General features: G+C 38.6%; 1 protein-coding gene across 1 annotated transcript in view; it reads right to left on the bottom strand.

Annotated features, from left to right (window-relative positions):
- Positions 1–17953, bottom strand: part of CIBAR1 (CBY1 interacting BAR domain containing 1) — a 29835-nt gene extending 11882 nt beyond the window's left edge. Inside the window, 7 exon segments of the mRNA XM_067536403.1 lie at positions 995–1099; positions 5083–5088; positions 7965–8066; positions 9827–9895; positions 13986–14220; positions 17860–17921; positions 17924–17953. Of these exon segments, the coding sequence (XP_067392504.1) occupies positions 995–1099; positions 5083–5088; positions 7965–8066; positions 9827–9895; positions 13986–14220; positions 17860–17921; positions 17924–17953 (609 nt within the window).
- Between the last annotated feature and the right edge of the window lie 253 nt (positions 17954–18206).

The raw sequence follows: 18206 nt of genomic DNA, 5'->3' as shown, positions 1-18206 counted from the left end.
AAGAGGAAAATGAGAAAAATAAATAAAATATGCCTAAGAAAACTCACTCTAGCAGAGTGTTAGATTATCAAACTGATATTTATACTGCTCTTCTCATACAAATGTTGCATTTCATTTCCTTAAAAATATTCTATGACTAACACCTTAATGATAGCCATCTACTGTAAACTTAAAATTGGTTACGAAGAATCTATGTTTATTTTTATTCTACTGTCTATATAGAATTAGTTACTATATATCACAAAACCCTACCCTCTCTTGAATATAAACAATCACTATATCTCCAAAACTATTGAGATGATCCTCATCCATGTGGTTATACTACATCATGTTTTATCTTTTCTTCCTCCCTCATTCTTTCCTATTTGGTCTAATTACTTTATTTTCAAACTAAAAAAAACAGCAGCCCACTTCAGTAACTTTATAGTAAAGCTGAGATGACATTTTCTAAACCTCTTTCAGTTTTTATATCCTTTGGGAATAAATCTCTTATGTTTGTCCTCTCAGATAACAAGGAAAGGAAAGCTTTGCTCACTAATAGTCATTAAGAATCTGATAAAACCCCTACTGTTGCAGAAAGTGTTAACTCCCATAACCTACCCAAATTCCAAGTTGGGAAACTATATTCTGCTACCTATAGCTGTTACTGCTGCTCAGCAATGCCGCTTCATTACACCCACAAATGCGACATCTGTTGGGTGGAATATGGCAGCTATTTAACAGTGCAATGAGATACTAAACATTTTAAGGCTGCAGTTAACTGCTTTCAAATGAAACAAAGAATAGTTAGTTATTTTTTGTGCAATATTATTTGGGTATTGGAATAGTTATGAATACCACAGAATTTGCACTAATTCATCTTTATGCACAACTCACCTGAACAGGTGTTGTTGTCTAAACTTGTCAAACAAACAGGAACTAAAACCATTTTGACATATCAAGAGTGATGCCTTAAATTTAAATGTGAACTATATATATATATTTACATACACACCTTTATGTCCTTTATTTTCTGTTTCTCAAAATTGTCTATGGTTTCCTCCAATTGCCGACTTGTTCGAGTTGCATCCATCGAAGCCCTCTGTAGATCACTTTCAGCCTTATAAAATAACCAAATAAAGATTGTTATTTCTCAAATCGATATTTAAAAATTTACATATCATACTTTACTTTTGGAAATCATTAGGCTGCCCTGCAAATGCAAATTACTATCATGTAGACTTCCTGTGAGTTGGACATTAATATAATTAACACTGATGTAGAGTCCTTTAGAAGAATTTTCAAAGATTTGTAAAAGAAAAAAGTAAAATTTAGAAAACATGAACTATAAAACCTGATCCAAAAAATATCCTAAGCAAGGGAGTCTCTAAAACCTTCTTAAACTGAGCCAGTGACTTTACATGTACCTTATGGCAGTGTTTCTCAACCTTTTAAGTAGCAAGTACCCCCTAAGTTCTGAAAATGTTAATAAGTACCCCAAACACTGAGTTTTCCACTCTGAGAAATACAATCTTTCCTCCTTTACTGCTGGACGGCTGTATTTCTTGTAAAGCGGGAGAGTTCTGAGTTCTGCAATGCTGTGTGGCTATGGCAGATCACAAAATCCCCTGCTGTTTCTCCCCTCCTTCCTGCTCCCCATCCTCCACATAAGAGCAAAGGTCAACGCCAGCCAATCACTATAGCCTGATGGAGGGGTCATGTGGTGTTCTCCTCACACACGTGGGAACTTGTGAGGTATGAGCAGGTACAAGCGGCTCACCAGAGTGGATAGCAGCACTCCCCAGGGCCATCCCTAGGGGGGTGTGGGCCTGGGGCAAATCACACTGTGTGGGCTGCCTGCCTCCCAGCTGGGACCGGGCGGGAAGCAGGCGGCTGCCACCTGGCTTCCGCAGAAGTCGGCAGCTGCCACTCGCTTCCCTTCACTGGGTTTTTCACCGCGTTCCCCCTGCCTGTGGCTCGTTCCACAGGTTGAGAAACTATGCTTTATGGTACTTATTCTTCTAGAGAAAAGTACAAAAATATCTGGTTCTGATTTTAGCACAAGGATTCTCACAACAAAATTTTTGGTGGCCTGATGGTGGCCACTCTGATAATTTTTCTTAAAATACTTAATTAACTTTAGGAAAAACAAATGGATATGCACACATACATGTACAAATCATTGCAATTTATTTATGTAAAGATTTTTTTTTGCAGACTCAATAATAATAATAATGTACTGTGGTCTCTATTCTTTACTGGACCTAAATAGAATAGAAATACAAATAAGGTGCGTTGCATGTTCTTGTCTTTCTTTGTTGTTGTTTCTTTTGCTTTTTTGGTCACCTTTTTTTGTTAGACTTGCTAGATAGTAAGTTTGCTTCCGTGAAAAGTGATATTTGTATGTTTGTTAAAATCACTTTTCACAGCAGACTTGCTAGCTAGCTGGGAGGCTATGAAAAGTGATATTAACAAACATACAAATATCACTTTTTACCACAGACTTACTCAGCCCAGGCAAGCCAGTGGACAAATTAAATCCTGGATGGAGAGATGCGTAGGGAGACAGTGGGGTCCAGTGGTGACAGGGGGATGGATGGTGGATTGGGGAGGCAGCAGGGGCCAGCAGCGATGTGGGGTGAGTCCAGGGCCAGCACCCACCGCCACTGCTTGGCTGGAGCCAGAGCCTGAAGCCCAGCAACCACATCCTGGAGTCATGCGGCCAGATTCTAGGGCCCTGCAGCTGGATCCTGGGGCCCGGTGTCTGCAGCCACAGGGTTGGGTGACAGAGCACACCCAGGACCAGATGAAGCTGTTGGGGACAGGAGCAATGGGGGGGGGGGGAGAGGGGAGGTGAGCCTGGAGCTGAAACCTGAAGCCCCTGGAGCCTGCCACTGTGGAGCCAGAGCCTGCCACCTTGGGACTTAATCTGGAGGCCTGAACCCCACCGCCTCCCGGGAAGGTGGGGAACTCACACCAGTTGCCTGCTCCTCTGGTGTTTGTGGCTCCAGAAAGGGGCAGGACCCCCTGCTGGAGGTCCCAGGGGCGGAGCCACTGCCTTATCTCCCCGCAGTCACTGCCCATGAGTCTGTGACCGCAAGAAAAGCCCCTGGTGGCCGCATTTGAAAAACACAGTTTTAAGTAGATGTAATCTTGTGGACAGTGGTCTCTATGCTGTCAAGTACTACACTACAATGTAATAATTTTGTGTTCATTAAACAAAGTATCACAGCCTTCATTTTGGATACTTATTCTCTCAAATATCACTTAACACTAAAAAAAATCACTAATTAAACTGTGTTAGTATGTTCATTCTCATGGGAAAGGGGTGTACACACACAGTATATATACTATTTTCAATTAAATATTAATATATTAGTATCAGTGTAGAAAGCAGTTTTAGATATATCTTGAGTTCAAGCTGCTGTTGAATAACAGTACTTGTTTTACTGGAGTTCAACCTAAATAAACATTGATTAATACTGTATATCATAAGAAATTAAATTTTTCCTTACATAGGTCAAACAGCATTTCTAGAAGAAAGAATCCTTGGATAATTTAAGTACAAACTGCAGGAGATAATGTATTTGCCAGTTATATATACAAACCTTGTGTAGATATACAGCATTAGTGAGATATACAGTTTGGGACCCAAACCTGAAAAATAATCTGCAGATACAAAATTCTTATGCCCTCACAAAGTCCCACTGAATTCCATGGAAATTGTACAAATGAAAGGGCCCATATCCAAGGGCTTGTAGGTTCATTTGCAAGACTGGGATCTTATTTTTTTTTTTTTTACTTTAAACAGAAGTAACTTGAAAGTAAATTTACAAAACTGAGTTTGAGACAGTTTGGATAGTGCATCTACTCCTGAGTTCCCTTGCCAACTTTGGTTGTTTTTCAGTCATATTTAACTATTTTTTTAAAATGTGTTTCTCTTTTCCTGTCACCACACAAACAGGGTAAACTGTAAAAGAGTGAAAATGAATACCCATAATGTTGTCAAATGTGAAACCTAGACAAATTGAAAAGAGAAAAATAATTGTTTTTCCATTATACTAATCTCAGGGAATTACTTTAACTATATTAAGTAAAAACTTCTTAGTTAACTGTATCCCTTTAACCTCTACTGCTACCTTGCAAAGAAACTTAGACACAAATGTCAGAGAAGATATTTACACAAGAGCCTTCTATTATATATTCCTGAAGTCAATTCATACCCTGACATATTCTGAATTCTCCTTTGAAAATGATCTTTCTATGAAAGAAACAGCAACTGTGGGGACAAGCAGGGCCAGTTTTAAGGGTGGGCAAGCAGGATGGTCCCCCCTGGGTACCACCTTACATGGAGTGTTACGCTGCTGCACCATGTGGCTTTTTTTTTGGGCCCCCCAATACAAAAAGGATTGGACAAGTGGAGAGAGTTTTAGGGGGCTGGAGCACAGGACTTATGAGGAGAGGCTGAGGGAACTGGGCTTGTTTAGTCTGCAAAAGAGAAGAGTGAGGGGGGATTTGATAGCGGCCTTTAACTACCTGAAAGGGGGTTTGTTTTCTTCTGCTCTGATTGGCCAGCCATTTTTGTTCTGCTGATTAACCAGCTCTCTCTCTCCACCCCCACCCAGTTGTGGGATTTTTTTTGCTTGGAGGTGGAGGACACAGAAAATATATTCTGCCCTAGCCAATAAAATAGCTAGGGCTGCTCCCACTTACAATGCTCTGAGGAATTAGAAATAAATGACATATATCATCTTCATCTCCTCCTTATGCCCCAGTTCACCAAAGTTCTTAGCACTATCTTAATTTTAAGCATGATTTTATACACTGCAATAGACAGCTTTTGGCATATCATATTTGTCTGCTACAGTTCTGTCACTACTGCTATGTATTAAGTACCACAAATAGTAATGTTAATTATATTATGGTCATGGTATCAATGTATATTTTTGATCCACTTTGAATAGATATGGACATATTTTGTATACAAATTTGTTGGGAAAAACAGAGTTGTGATACAATAAAATACTAAAACATGCATAGTTTGAAATGAAATAATTAAAAGATTTTATTCTGATGTTTCCTCTTCAGAAATGGAACACCCACCTGTGACTGTAATTATTAATAAAGGAAAAATATTTTTGATGAAAATTAAAGTAAAATAGTTATAGTACAACTGTTACATGTGACCTTTGGTAAAATATCCATCAATATGCTTACATAAAAGTTATAATATATTAAAGGTCGAAATTGTAGACAAAAATGTGTGTTCATGCCTGAAATATTTGATACAGCAAAAAATCCCCCAGTACCAGTGAATGTTCCTTCTGGGAGCTTGTCATAAATATGTTATAGCAGAAACAGGTGCAAGCTCCTGTATACTTAGAATATAGAATGGAATATTATGCTACAGGATAGTCAGCAGTCTTTTAGAGCGGAGAGCAGTTCTATCAGTGTATTCCACTAATGATTTTGCAGTAGTCTCCAGTCAGAGTTTAAAAAGAGGTCTTATTAATGAGTTAGAAACATTTCATTGCTACCAAATGTTAGGCACGCATCTGGTGGTCATCATTAGCATGGACAGATGCTAGAAGTGGTGCAGTTTTTCTATATCCCATAATGTTTAAATGTTACCAGGCACCCAATCTGAAAAACTTCATAAATTCACAGAGAGAGCCAAAACTCAAAGGAAACAGTCTATTCTTGACCAAAATTTCCAGAAAGCTTCTAAACACAATTGACAATGCAACTATGTACTCAAATTGGCACTGTTTTGGAAAGTTTGGGAAATATTTAGCCTCAGGTAATATCTTTTCTGCATTTTCCTGTACTTTTTTGCCTTCAGTTATAGCAAAAGTCTATAGTCACATGACAATATGAGCTTGTAATGCCATGTAATACATCAAAATATATTATCGTACCTTTTGGGTAATCTATGCATTATTCTCAGATATACAGAAACTCTTTCCTTCAAAACTCTGTATTTGATTATTTTATAACATTAGCTTTAATAAAAATTTTAAATCTGACGATCAATATTTATTGCTTGTGCTCTCTGCTTGTTTGTTTCGTTGAGATTACCAAATGATTTGAGATTATATCTTTTTACGGGATCAAAGAAGTCTACTACCACTTCATTTCTTTTGTGCCATTCTCTCTTATTATGCAACAAACTTTCTGTGATTTCAGGTGGAGCCACAGTAGACATTGCAATGTACACAAGTGGTTGTCTGTTGTCTGGGCTTGTCCAGGTTCAGTGCTAAAAAGATTTGTCATTCTTTCAGTCACAGCTTTTATACCTTGGACAACAGTTTCATCAGCAACCATGCACTTTGAGGTAGTTTCTTTGTGGAGATATGTTGCTGGAAGCTGCATTCTACACATTTGTTGTGTCATAGCTGTTAATAAACAGTCAGATAACACTTGATCAGAGCCTTATTTTCTATGCAAAGATGCTGATGCTTCCCACAATCCTTGTTGAGAGATTGCTCAATGGCCATATCATGCCAAACACTACTGAAGGATCAGACATACCGATATACTGCTCCTTATCAACTAGGGTATGATATATATCTATTTGGCTTCTCCTCCTCCAGAAGTCTGGCTTCCACTATACCTACACAACCCCATCTAGCATAATTCACATGACCATACTGGAAGTCAAGTGGAATCCTCTCTACAAATGTGTCAAACTCTATGGACCTGTTATCGTTTCTCTTTGCTTCTATGTAATCCATCAGTAGTTGGACGAAATCCATTATATAGTTTTCCCAGAACAGAAATGTACCTGAAAAGTTTTTTCCTTGGGTAACTAAAAGTGTCCATGAGCTGGCGGAGTGATTGAGTGCTGGTCATGAAGTCTGCCAGAGCATTTTAAATATTAAAAACATTTTATAATTAGAAGGTAGGGCCTTCTTACTTGCATAACTTCATATAAAGAGAAGACCAAAAAAAGCTTTTCTCAAATCAGTCCATACTACATGTAATGACAAATATTTTTATGTATTACATGGTAGAAACAGGCTCATGCTGTTGTATGCAAACAGCCTTTTGCTGTAACCAAAGGCAAAAAAGTATGGGGAAATGCATAAAATATAATATTACCTGTAGCTAAATATTTCCCAAATGTTCCAAAACAGTACTATTTTTAATACAAAGTTTCATTGTCAATTGTATTTATAAACTTTCTGTCAATTTTGGTCAAAATTAGACTGTTTCTTCGAGTTATGGCCCTTTTTGTGATTTTATAATTTTTTCCAATTTGGATGCCAATAATATGGGATATAGGAAAAACGGCACCATTTCCAGCATGTATATCCACCACAGTGATGACCACCCTATATGTGCCTAACATGTAGTAGCAATGAAGCTTTTCTAGATGATAGGTCACCCCTTAGTATCCAAAATGGGTCTGAATAGGTAGATTACATTTTTCCCCACCTCAATCAGCCTCACTGAGCAACATCAACAGCAACTCTGAAGTTCATGTCCATGTGGCTGCAGGAAAGATCAATAGAATTGCCAGAGTGATAGGAAGACAAAATAATGGAAAGAAAACTAGATAAAACAAAACATACAGAGAAAGAAAACAAAAACTTGTTCCACACTTACTTTCCAAAGACTTATCACTCATACAGGATATAATCTTTTCATAACCCCCAGATACCATATATAATAGACATTAAAACCTATTACCAATGATAGAAAAATGTGGAAAAAATTGAAAATGTGAATATGGTGACTGAAAACATGTCAGATACTTCCAAGTATTTTTTATTAAACAAATGCTAATATAGCAAATGTTATAAGCTATAGCCAATTAGCTGTCGCAAAATATAAAATAGAGCATAAAGAATTTGTGATTCATGATCAATATATGAAATAATCACTTTAAAAGAAAATTCCTTTCAAATCTATTTCTAAATACAACATTTTTAATTACTTGAGAATCAATTACTTCTTATATTCATTAGAAATAGAAAGGATACAATAATGTGTCGATCTGATGGATTCCTCTGACGTGTCCTTTCCAATTGAGACAATTGCTTAGCCTCTCGATTCTTTGCTGTTAAAGTTGCTTTGAGATCATCCTGCAAATATATTTATACCATTTTGCATATATTGAACTAGAGCTAGTGGCGTATGAAATACATTTGTCTGCATTTATGGGTTGTCCAGAAAACTTAGGCAAAAATCTTTTGCTCTAAACCAGCAGTTCTCAAACTATGGGGCGAGCCTCCCAAGGGAGGCTTGGGAATGTGTCAAGGGATGTACAAGCTTTGTGGGATTTTTTTTGTTTTTTTTTAAAAGAGTTCTGGCTGTCAGCCCTCGGTGGCTGGGGCTCGTGCAGAACGGCCATGCACACCTGGGAGGTGAGGATAAAGGGGACAGCTGGAGCTCCCACTGCCCCGGGACTGACAGCCAGAGCCCCGCAGCCTAGGCTCCCCTTCCCCCCAAATCAGTCACTGGGAGGCAGCCCAGGGTTGGTCTCTCCCCCTCCAATCCCTCACTTGGAGGTGGCAGGGCTTTGGCTTTCACTCTGGGGCAGCAGCAGCAGCACAGAAGTAAGGCTGGCAACGGGCACTAAGTCTGTTCACAAATATCACTTTTCACACTGCCACCCTACTTTTGTGTTGCTGCTGGCGCGATGCTGCCTTCAGAGCTGGACACCTGGCCAGCAGCCGCTGCTCCCTGCTCTGCCTTCAAAGCTGGGTGTGGTATATGTACTTGCGAGTGAGTAAAATGACTACAGACACAAAGAAGGGGGGCCTGAGCAAATAAGTTTGAGAACCACTGCTCTAAACCAAACCAGGTGATTATGGATTAACCCTATGAAATGATGAGCACTTCCTGAGAAAAAGATCAATGGGCACTTAGCACCTTGCAGGATTGGGCCCCATACTGTGTGTGCCATCTTTTAAATTTTTGGACAGAAAAATGTGAATGAAAATCAAGGAAAGAAGAATTTATTGGATGGCCAAAAAGCCACAATTCTATGATCAACTTTGGCTAAAAGCCCATGCTGGTTCAGTGGTAAAGTGCAGTGAGCATTTAGAAATAAAAAAGCAATATAACAACAAACAGAAAAAGGGGAAATAGCAGTCAATATAAATTAAAAGTATGAAGTGAAGAAGATTGATATGGGAAGCTAAAAACATCAGAGAAAAATGCAAGGCTGGCAGGGCTAGAGTTTTAAAAATACATTAGGTATAAAAGAAATCCTAGCAATGTTATAGGCCCATTACGAGATGAAAATGGTAAAATAGTTACTAATGATGCAGAAAAGGCAGATGTGTTCAATAAATATTTCAGTTCTGTGTTTGGAAAGAAGCAGGATAATGGACTCATATCATATGAGAATGATGAAGTACTTTACAGTTCATTAGTAACTGAGAAGATGTTTGACAATATCTACCAAAGATAAACATTTTTCAATCAGTCTAAATAACTTGCACCCAAGACTCCTAGAAGAGTTGTCTGAGGAGATCTGTGGCCTACGGATGTTAATTTTTAATAAATCTTGGAATTCTGGGGATATTCCAGAAGACTGGAAAAATAATAATGTTGTGCCTATATTCAGAAAGGGCAACAGGATGATCCAGGGAACTATAGGCTGATTATCCTGATGTCAGTCCCAGGCAAAACAGTACAAAAACTGATGCCAGATTCAATTAAGAAAGAATTCAAAAACAGGAATACAATTAAGTAAGCAAGTCAAAATGGTTTTACAGAAAATAATTCTTGTCAAACAAACCTTATTTAATCCTTTGAGGAGATTATAAATTTGGTTGTTAAAGGTACTGTGTAGATGTAACATAATTAGAGAGAAAATACACCATGTAGTACCTACCCTTTTAAGTTTTACTATGGTCCCGTAACTTTTCAGAGGGTCAACAACTTTGGCTTCAAGCCTTTCAACCTACAAAAAGAAGTTAAGTTACCCAAGCCCTCTACATATTAAATGCATTTATAGAAAACTGATTGCTTTAAGAGTAATGTTGATTCTCTCCTACTAGGATTTTAACCACATTCACTGAAGAAACAGTAAAGCTAGAGGTTGAAAAAATACATATACATCAGCAAAGACAGAACCAATAAAAATAATCAAGAAATAATTTGTCTCGATTGATCCCTAATGTAACTCCTTTTATTTCAATGGCACTATACCAAGGTTAATTAGGTCTGTTTTATTGTTACCTTATAGAGAGACAAGGTGGATGAGGTAGTATCTTTTATTGGACCAACTTCTGTTGGTAAGAGAGACAAGCTTTCTCTCTCTCTCACCAGCAGAAGTTGGTTGAATAAAAGATATTGCCTCACCCACCTGGTCTCGCTAATATCCTGGGAACAACACAGCTATAACACCACTGTATACAAAAATGGAAATTATTGTTGCCTTGTCCTTCCTTTCTCTCTCCTTCCACCCATTTGTCTCATCCACCCGTGAGCTTTTGAGGCCAAGGACTTTTTTACGAAACGTCTGTAGAACCCATAGCATACAGGGCCCTGATCCTTCATTGGTGCCCACAATAATAAACTGTGTGCCATTGGCAGCCAATAAATGAATTACCATCCTTATTCACTCATTTACAATTATGCCTTTCATCATACCATGCTCTCTTTTACACATGCATTTCTTTTATAGGGGCACGTTAACTTGTTAAGTAACATAAAAAGTGCTCTGTTGTTACAGTTTATAAAGCGAAGTGCCAACTCCAGTGAAGTCCACTAAAGCTTTACAATTACAAACAAAATCTGACCAACAAATTTTAAAATCAGGGATCTTAGAAAGAGAATGTTGTGATGAAAGAAAAAATGCCAGCCAAGTTAAAGATAGGCTCAGCAGAGGAACAGAAATTTTGGGGAAAGATCTATTTCCTAATTATTATTAATGGACAAAGCTTAAGATTCAAATAAAACTACTTTACCAAGTACATGGCCATCAATGGTATGATCAATCATCTCAATTGTTCCAAAGTTTGACATGACTTAATTGACATTAAGAACTGGACCTTTTAGAATCATAAATGTTTATCCTAATCTTTGAGCTAAATTACATCATTTTTCTTCTCTTGCTTTTTCTCTTGAATTTCCTCTCATTCTCTGCATGTTTTTCTAATCTTCCTCTTTTCTATTTGACAAAAACCAAGTTTGAAACTGGAAATCTGCAACACTCCCTTGTAAATATGAACTTAAAAATCAACTGAAGCTAGATGACTACAGCATACTAAAATTGAAAGGCTCTTTAAGATAATATTCCTGAACTTTTATGAACTAAAGAACTTCAAAATCTTTCATATACATGACACTGTTGGTGAAGAATGAATGGAAAATATCAGCAGCCCTTATTGAGCTATTTCACTTGCTAATTCTGACAATACATATGAAAGCTGCTGCATAAATTGATGCCCACAAAGAGGAGAATGGGAATGGAGTAAGAGATACAGATGGATAACAAGAGATGGAACTTATGTAGCTATTCCCTATTATCTTTTTTTTACCTTTTTCTCTGTTCGGTTTGTCTTTGCCCCCCAATTAAATGTTGGAATGATGGAAAATAGCTTGACTGAAGGGTCAAATTTTTAAAAGTATTTAGGTGCGTAAAGAAGCAGAAATGTGCCTAGTGGATGTGCGGAACTGAGAAGCTAATGATTTATTTTTTTGACAAAACATGCACGACTGTTTCCCCGCTCCCTTTGTATGGTTACCCAGCAGGTGTGAAGGGGCTAATTTCTTTCTTGAAACAAAACAAGCAGTGCAATGACTGTGGGGAAGTTGCCTAGGTTGAAAAAAACTATCAGGAATTAATTACTGGAGGCTAATTAATGCAAAACCCCTGACAGGTAAACATGTCCAGAGAAGTATCACCCTCTGGGGAAAATTGGTTATACTGGTTTTGACTGGGTTCAAAACGCCCAGCAAACAAAGCATTACATTAAGTGACCAGCCTGATATAGAAGAGAAGTCCCTTTCTCTCGATGCAAGAACTGATATGACACTGTGACCAAGAGGGACAGACCCTGCAGAAAGGGTTTGAAATACTTTGAGACTCACCAGGGTCCTGTATGGTAGATATGTATTACCTGGTAAGCATGCAAGTAAGCTGTTTATTGTTTTATGGTATGTTTTCTCTATAATGCTTTTGTTCTAAATAAATATTTTGCTTTATGAAGGCTGGCTGGTCACTGGTCTATCCTGTCATTACCTCTGGAAGAGAAGAGGACAGCAGGTTCTGAACTAGACTCCAACTTGTTGAAGTGATTACAGTAAATTGCAGGAGGAATTACAGCCTAAATTCCTGCTCTGGAGTGAGAGGAATGTGGGTTCCCATCCTGAGAAAAGTGACAGATAGAGACCTGAATGGGTACCCTTAAGGAGATTAAGAAGGGGACAGAAGTGCAATTACCTTGGGACCTGTGACAATGAGATTCTTAAGAGTGCCTAAATACCTAACTCATTGAAATCAATGGGAGTTAGGCACCTAGGTGCTTTTAAAAATGCCACTAGGCACCTATCTGCATCTCTAGGCCCCTACATGCTCTTAAAAATCTGGCCCTAAATACATTATGAAAGGACCAGATATAGCAATTTTATTTTCAATTTCCCTTTCTGAGTAAAAAGGGTTGAACATCTTAAAGGTGAACTTCGAAACAAAAAACTGATTTATTCTTTTTTCTTTTGTTTCTTAATAATGCATAAAGATTACGTGAAAGTTTTCTCTTAAAAAAAAAAAAAAAAAGATTTTTCTACTTCCTTTTTTCTTTAAGGAAAAAGGGGAATGCACTAGTTGACATTCTTGCTGTTTTATAGAGTACTCCTTGGTGACTCAAATGTGAAGCAGAAGCTTTCTGAGCTCTGTAGGGGTAAACGGTAGCCTTAAAAACTGCCCAAGAGTTTTAGTTAAGTAAGTGTTAACCCAAAATGGAATTTTAAGCAAGCTGGATAAAAATCCTTGAAATTCTAATTAGGCCCCAATCCTGTGATTAGATTCACGTGGATGGACTCTTGCACATGTGTGAAAACTCAGTGAAGTTAATGGAGCTGCGTGCTAGTGCCAGGGTTGACCCTTGCAGATTCCACTGCAGGATTCCTTGATATATTTGATGTCATAAATCCACCCATTTTCCAGCTGTCTACAATAATTTAAAACAAAGTAATCAATACCTGAATTCTAATTCAAAAAATGAGAAAAAAAATAACCTGAAAACACACTGAGGCCTTATTTTATACATTATAATGAATGGAGAACATCTCCCCAATAAATAAATAAATGGCCACTTTTTCTCTCGCATGTTACCTTTTAACATCAAAATAAGCTTTGTTTAGTGTGAACCTAAAACCCTGAACCAACCTTATTTAGTTAAATATGTCCTATTTCAGGACAGTGTCTAACTATTCATACAGCCCTGATCCTGCAAAAAAAATCATGCATTTAACTTTACTCATGTGACTCATCCCATTGAAATCAATGAGACTATTCACACTTGAAAAGTTAATCATTTGCATAATTCTTTTCAGGGGCCTAATCTTTGGAATAAAAAGCATAATAATTTAGCATTTAAAAAAGAAATAAAAACAACATTTAACAGATTTTGCAGAAGAAATTACTTATAGTATCATCCCACTTTCCAGTAGAGAGCCTAAGTCTCAAAACCAAAACACATGTATGAAGCATAATCTATAGCCCAATAAGAACAATTAGCTCTACTCATCTCCACTGAAGACCCATTCTGTAAAACATGCAAGTAGCTACTCAGGACTTCATAACGCATGAAGTTAAGCATGTACATGAGGCTTTGCACAACTATGGCCTAGGTCTTCAGAAAGGTCATTAGCAGGGTAAACTATAAAAACTGGTGGGGCTTATTTTGCTTTGTTCCTACACATTTGTTACTAATGCATTTAAAAGTAGTTTCTCTCAGTCTTAAGAGATAAACAAGATATACATTATAATAATCATATAAAAAAGATCAGTTGCAAGCACAGCATGTACAACTTTAATTCTATACCTCTGCTTGGCGATAATCTTGAAGTTTGGCAAATTCATCTGCAAAATTTTTCAATCCAAGTTTTAAATTTGGTGTCTCTGTAGCTGCATATGCATATATTTCATTTACAAGAAGGTCTGCTTTGTCTCGTAGTCTAGCAGTTTTACGTACGTATGCAGCAAATATTTGACACAATTCACCAAAATGCTTTTCCACATTTGAAACAGCATCTCGTACTTGTCTAGTCTGATTGTCCCTATAGAACAAGAAAAATGAAAAACAAGCAAAAAGCCAATATGATTACAATAACATACTTCAAATTGTTCATCTTACTTCTGGGCAAAATGGAAATTTATTAGAGAAAATTAAATTTAATCCAATGAAATGTTTGTTTATCTAAAAAATATAAATAAAATAATACAAAATTGAGATTTACAATTCATTTTAAAACTCACCAAACTTAACTTTAAAAAGTAAAAATGCAATAACCCCAACCAGATACATCTACATACCGGAGAAAATTTTCATAAAACTCCCATGCAGTTAGGCACGTAGGTGCTTCTGAAATATCCATAACTGTCTATCTGCATCTTTAGAAACCTACATACATTTAAAAATCTGGCCAAGAGAAATTAAAGCCCCAATACTACAGACACTTACACACAAGCTTAAATTTAAGCATGAGTGGTCTCATTGAATTTAGTTGCCAAAGATCAACAAGAACTCTGTGGCGGAGCCAGGAGCTGAACACAGGCTTCCTGAGTCCCAAGTCCAGTGCTTTAACGACAAAACCACCCCAATCTCTAACCCTATAAAAATCCCCAATACATTAATGTGTGCATGTTAAACAATTATTAGAAATTACATGCAGGTCTCTGAATGCCTTTATCTGGGTAGTAGAACAAGTTATCTGGACAGATGGACGGACGCAACTTTTTCATCTGTAGATGAAAGCATTTTTCAAAGAATCCATATATCAATAACCCATTTTATAGATGGAGAAAGTGAGGCACAAAGTAGTGAATTGACTTATCCTAAGTCACACACAGCAAATATGTGGCAGAGCTGGGAACAGAAGCCAGGTCTCCTGATTCCTAGGGACCTATTCAAAAGCACCAGTGTGTCTTGCTTTTGAAAGTGAAGTTCTGTAACTACAGAAGTAAACAAAGTCTGTCAGATTCAGGAACTCATTTTTTTCCCCAGAAGTCCTCAATACCAAATTCATAGTTAGGCTCATTTCAATTTTTCAGTCAAACTGCAAGCTTAAACAAGCTTGTTAGGCATGACAACAGATATTAAATACAATCAAAATTATACCACTTAGGTGAAGATCCATTTTTATTAAAGTCTGAAGTAAATCTGTTCAGTATTTTAGAAATCTGAGTGACTTAAAGGGACATCATCAATTTAATAAAAATCCTGCCTCACTTGCCTGAATTTTTTAAACCTACAAATGTTATACCTAGTTTATTATAGCTGAAAGAATAAAGAGGTTTTTTCCCTTGTTTCTTAACTTTATTCATTTGACAGAAAGTTATATTTATTAATTTTATTAAACCATTCCATAAATTGAAGTCAAGACTTATTCAGTTGGCATTAATATTTTGCTTGATATTACAGTCTCCCCTTCCTCTCTGTTTAATTAGTGACTTCATTTGAGGGTCTCACCTCTGCTGGTCCTCCTACATATAGTGCTTCAGTGGTACTGGCAGCATAATTCTGCTTCTGCTGAAGTACATGAGATACTCAATGGATTCATTCTACTGCTTGGTACCCACAACAATACACTACAGGCCCAATTCTGCAAATATTAACTACCAATTGCACAGTCCTGTAAGAAGTCCCATTGGCCTCAATATAACTGCTCAACACTGTGCTTGGTAGGGTTTGGAAGATCAGGCCCTATGCTATTAGCAATATAGGTAAGATTCTTAGCCTTGGAATTTACTCACATCTCACTTATTTGGAGGAAACATTTAAAACTTTCTTCATTTGTGTGAGTTGCCATGAGATTCTGACAGCCTGAAAAGATTCCAGCTCTTTAATTTGCCCACTGTAACCAACCTTCCAAAACCAGAAAAAATCAAAGGAAATTCAATACTTCAAGACCAGAGTACTGTCTCTCAGTCAATATTTTCTTGAAAGTGAAAATACATGCTGCAAATGAACATGTATCTGTTATCCTAAATCTTTTAGAAGAAAGTACCATTGCAAAGGAAGATCAGTTTGTTACCTCCAAATAAGCAGGTACCAATTTGAGGTAGGTGGTTGTTTTCTTTTAAAGACAAATGCCAGGGGATAGTCTCTTAGCTCCCAATGTCTTTCTCAAGTCTGCTACCATCTAAATATGGGAGATGTCACAAACTGAGTGAAAGTATAAAAAGTTCATTGAAAAGCACATAGCAAAAAACTTTCTTCCCCAATTAACACTAACCTAAAGATAATCTCCAGTGAGGAGTCCCTACCCTTTTCTATTGAATTGTCTTGGCACTGGTTTACATATTATCACTGCTCCCCACCAAGAAATGAGAGGGAATTTAAGGCTGGTTTGCCCAAACACTCAGCAACTTTGTGCCTGCAGTTTCCCCAGGTGGACAGCATTCAATTCTGAGAGATATGAATTACATTTCCTTAACGGAAAACAAGGTTAATTTGTAAGTTATTTTGTTTTTTAAAATGGTACTTAAAGGCTATAAAAGGACTGACAGCACAAGGCTTGATTATATTAGCAAGTCTTAATTTTATCCCAGAATTTTACTTAGGCCTTTTCTACACTAGCAGTTATGCCGGCAAAACATTTGCCACTCAGGGGTGTGAAAAACACAAACTTTGCTAGCGTAAGCATTTGTGTGGATAGCCTTATGTCAATGGGAGATGCTCTCCTGGTGACATAGCTACCGCCGCTCATTTAGATCTTTTTATTATAGGGTGACCAGATAGCAAGTGACAAAAATCAGGACAAGGAGTGAGGGATAATAGGCACCTATATAAGAAAAAGCCCCAAAATATCAGGACATCTGGTCACCCTATTTTATTATGTCAGCTTGAGAACTCTCTCCCACTGACATAAGGCTGTCCACACAAGCGCTTATGCCGGCAAAATTTATGTCGCTCAGGAGGGTGTTTTTTTTCACATCCCTGAGTGACAAAGTTTTGCCAGCATAAGTGCTAGTATAGACAAGGCCTAAGCCTCAATACCTTTTATTGCCTAGACTTTACAGTGATGGGCACATTATCAAATAGCTTAAAATAGACAGAGGGGATGAATAGAACTAGACTCGGAATAGTAATGCAGAGGTGCAGGTTACTTTTTTGCTGGAACAGACCTGGCTTTATTTTCACATTTGGCATCCTGTCTTATCCTACTCAAACTATTTTATTTTGATTTAAAAAAAAGAAAGGGAAAAAAAAGCTATTTTGGCACCCCCCCACTTTAAATTAAAACACCACACAACGAATTTACCCATCCCCTTTACACACCACTATAAAGCAGCTAAGCTGAAGATCATAAAAGCCAATTCTCCCAATCTTCAGGCCTCCCTCCCCCAAAAGCCAGGGGCTGGGCAGAAAAACGACGGCGGGGTAACAAATCAGGGTTGTGGGAGTCAAAGAGCAAAACTCTCCCTCCTTCCCTCTCCTCCCATACGCAAGGGACTCTGCCCCCTCCCCCTCAACGGCAGGGGCTCCGGGCCCTCCTCTGCCCAGCAGCGCCCAAACCCTCCTCCCACTAACGGGACTCCGGCCGCCCGCGCCCCAATAGCGGGGGCTCTGCCTGCCCCTCGCGCTCCAAAAGCCGCAGCCTCTCGGGCCCGCCACTGGGCAGACCCGGGCGGGCGGGGGAGGGGAGGGGAGCGTCATGCTTAGACACCCGGGGTACGGGAGACACCGCACATACCTGGCGTCCAGCCCGCGGCCCAGCATCATGATGATGGCGGCCGGGAGTGAAGGGGAGGCGCGCGGCGCACGCTCCGCTTTCACCCGGTTTCCATGGACACCGAGCACCGCCCACGGCCCGGGCTGCTGGGCCCGGCCCGCCCCTCAACGCCGGGGGGCGGGGGACGGGATTGCTCCGCTAGCCGGCGGAAGAGGGGTTGAGGGCTGTCCCTTACTGGGGCTTAGCTATCTACTGGACTGGTGTCACTGATTTCCGTGCTGCCCGGGGCCTAGCTTGGCCAACGAGCGAGCAGAGCACAGTCCTGGGGGGTTATTGGTGACAGGAGGGAATGCCCCCCCCCCCCCCCC

Source organism: Emydura macquarii, unplaced genomic scaffold, assembly GCF_026122565.2.
Source record: "Emydura macquarii macquarii isolate MOO-44397 ecotype Brisbane River unplaced genomic scaffold, CSIRO-AGI_Emac_v2 contig_383, whole genome shotgun sequence".
In the NCBI taxonomy this organism is placed as follows: Eukaryota; Metazoa; Chordata; order Testudines; family Chelidae; genus Emydura; species Emydura macquarii.
This window is presented reverse-complemented; position numbering and strand designations above follow the sequence as displayed.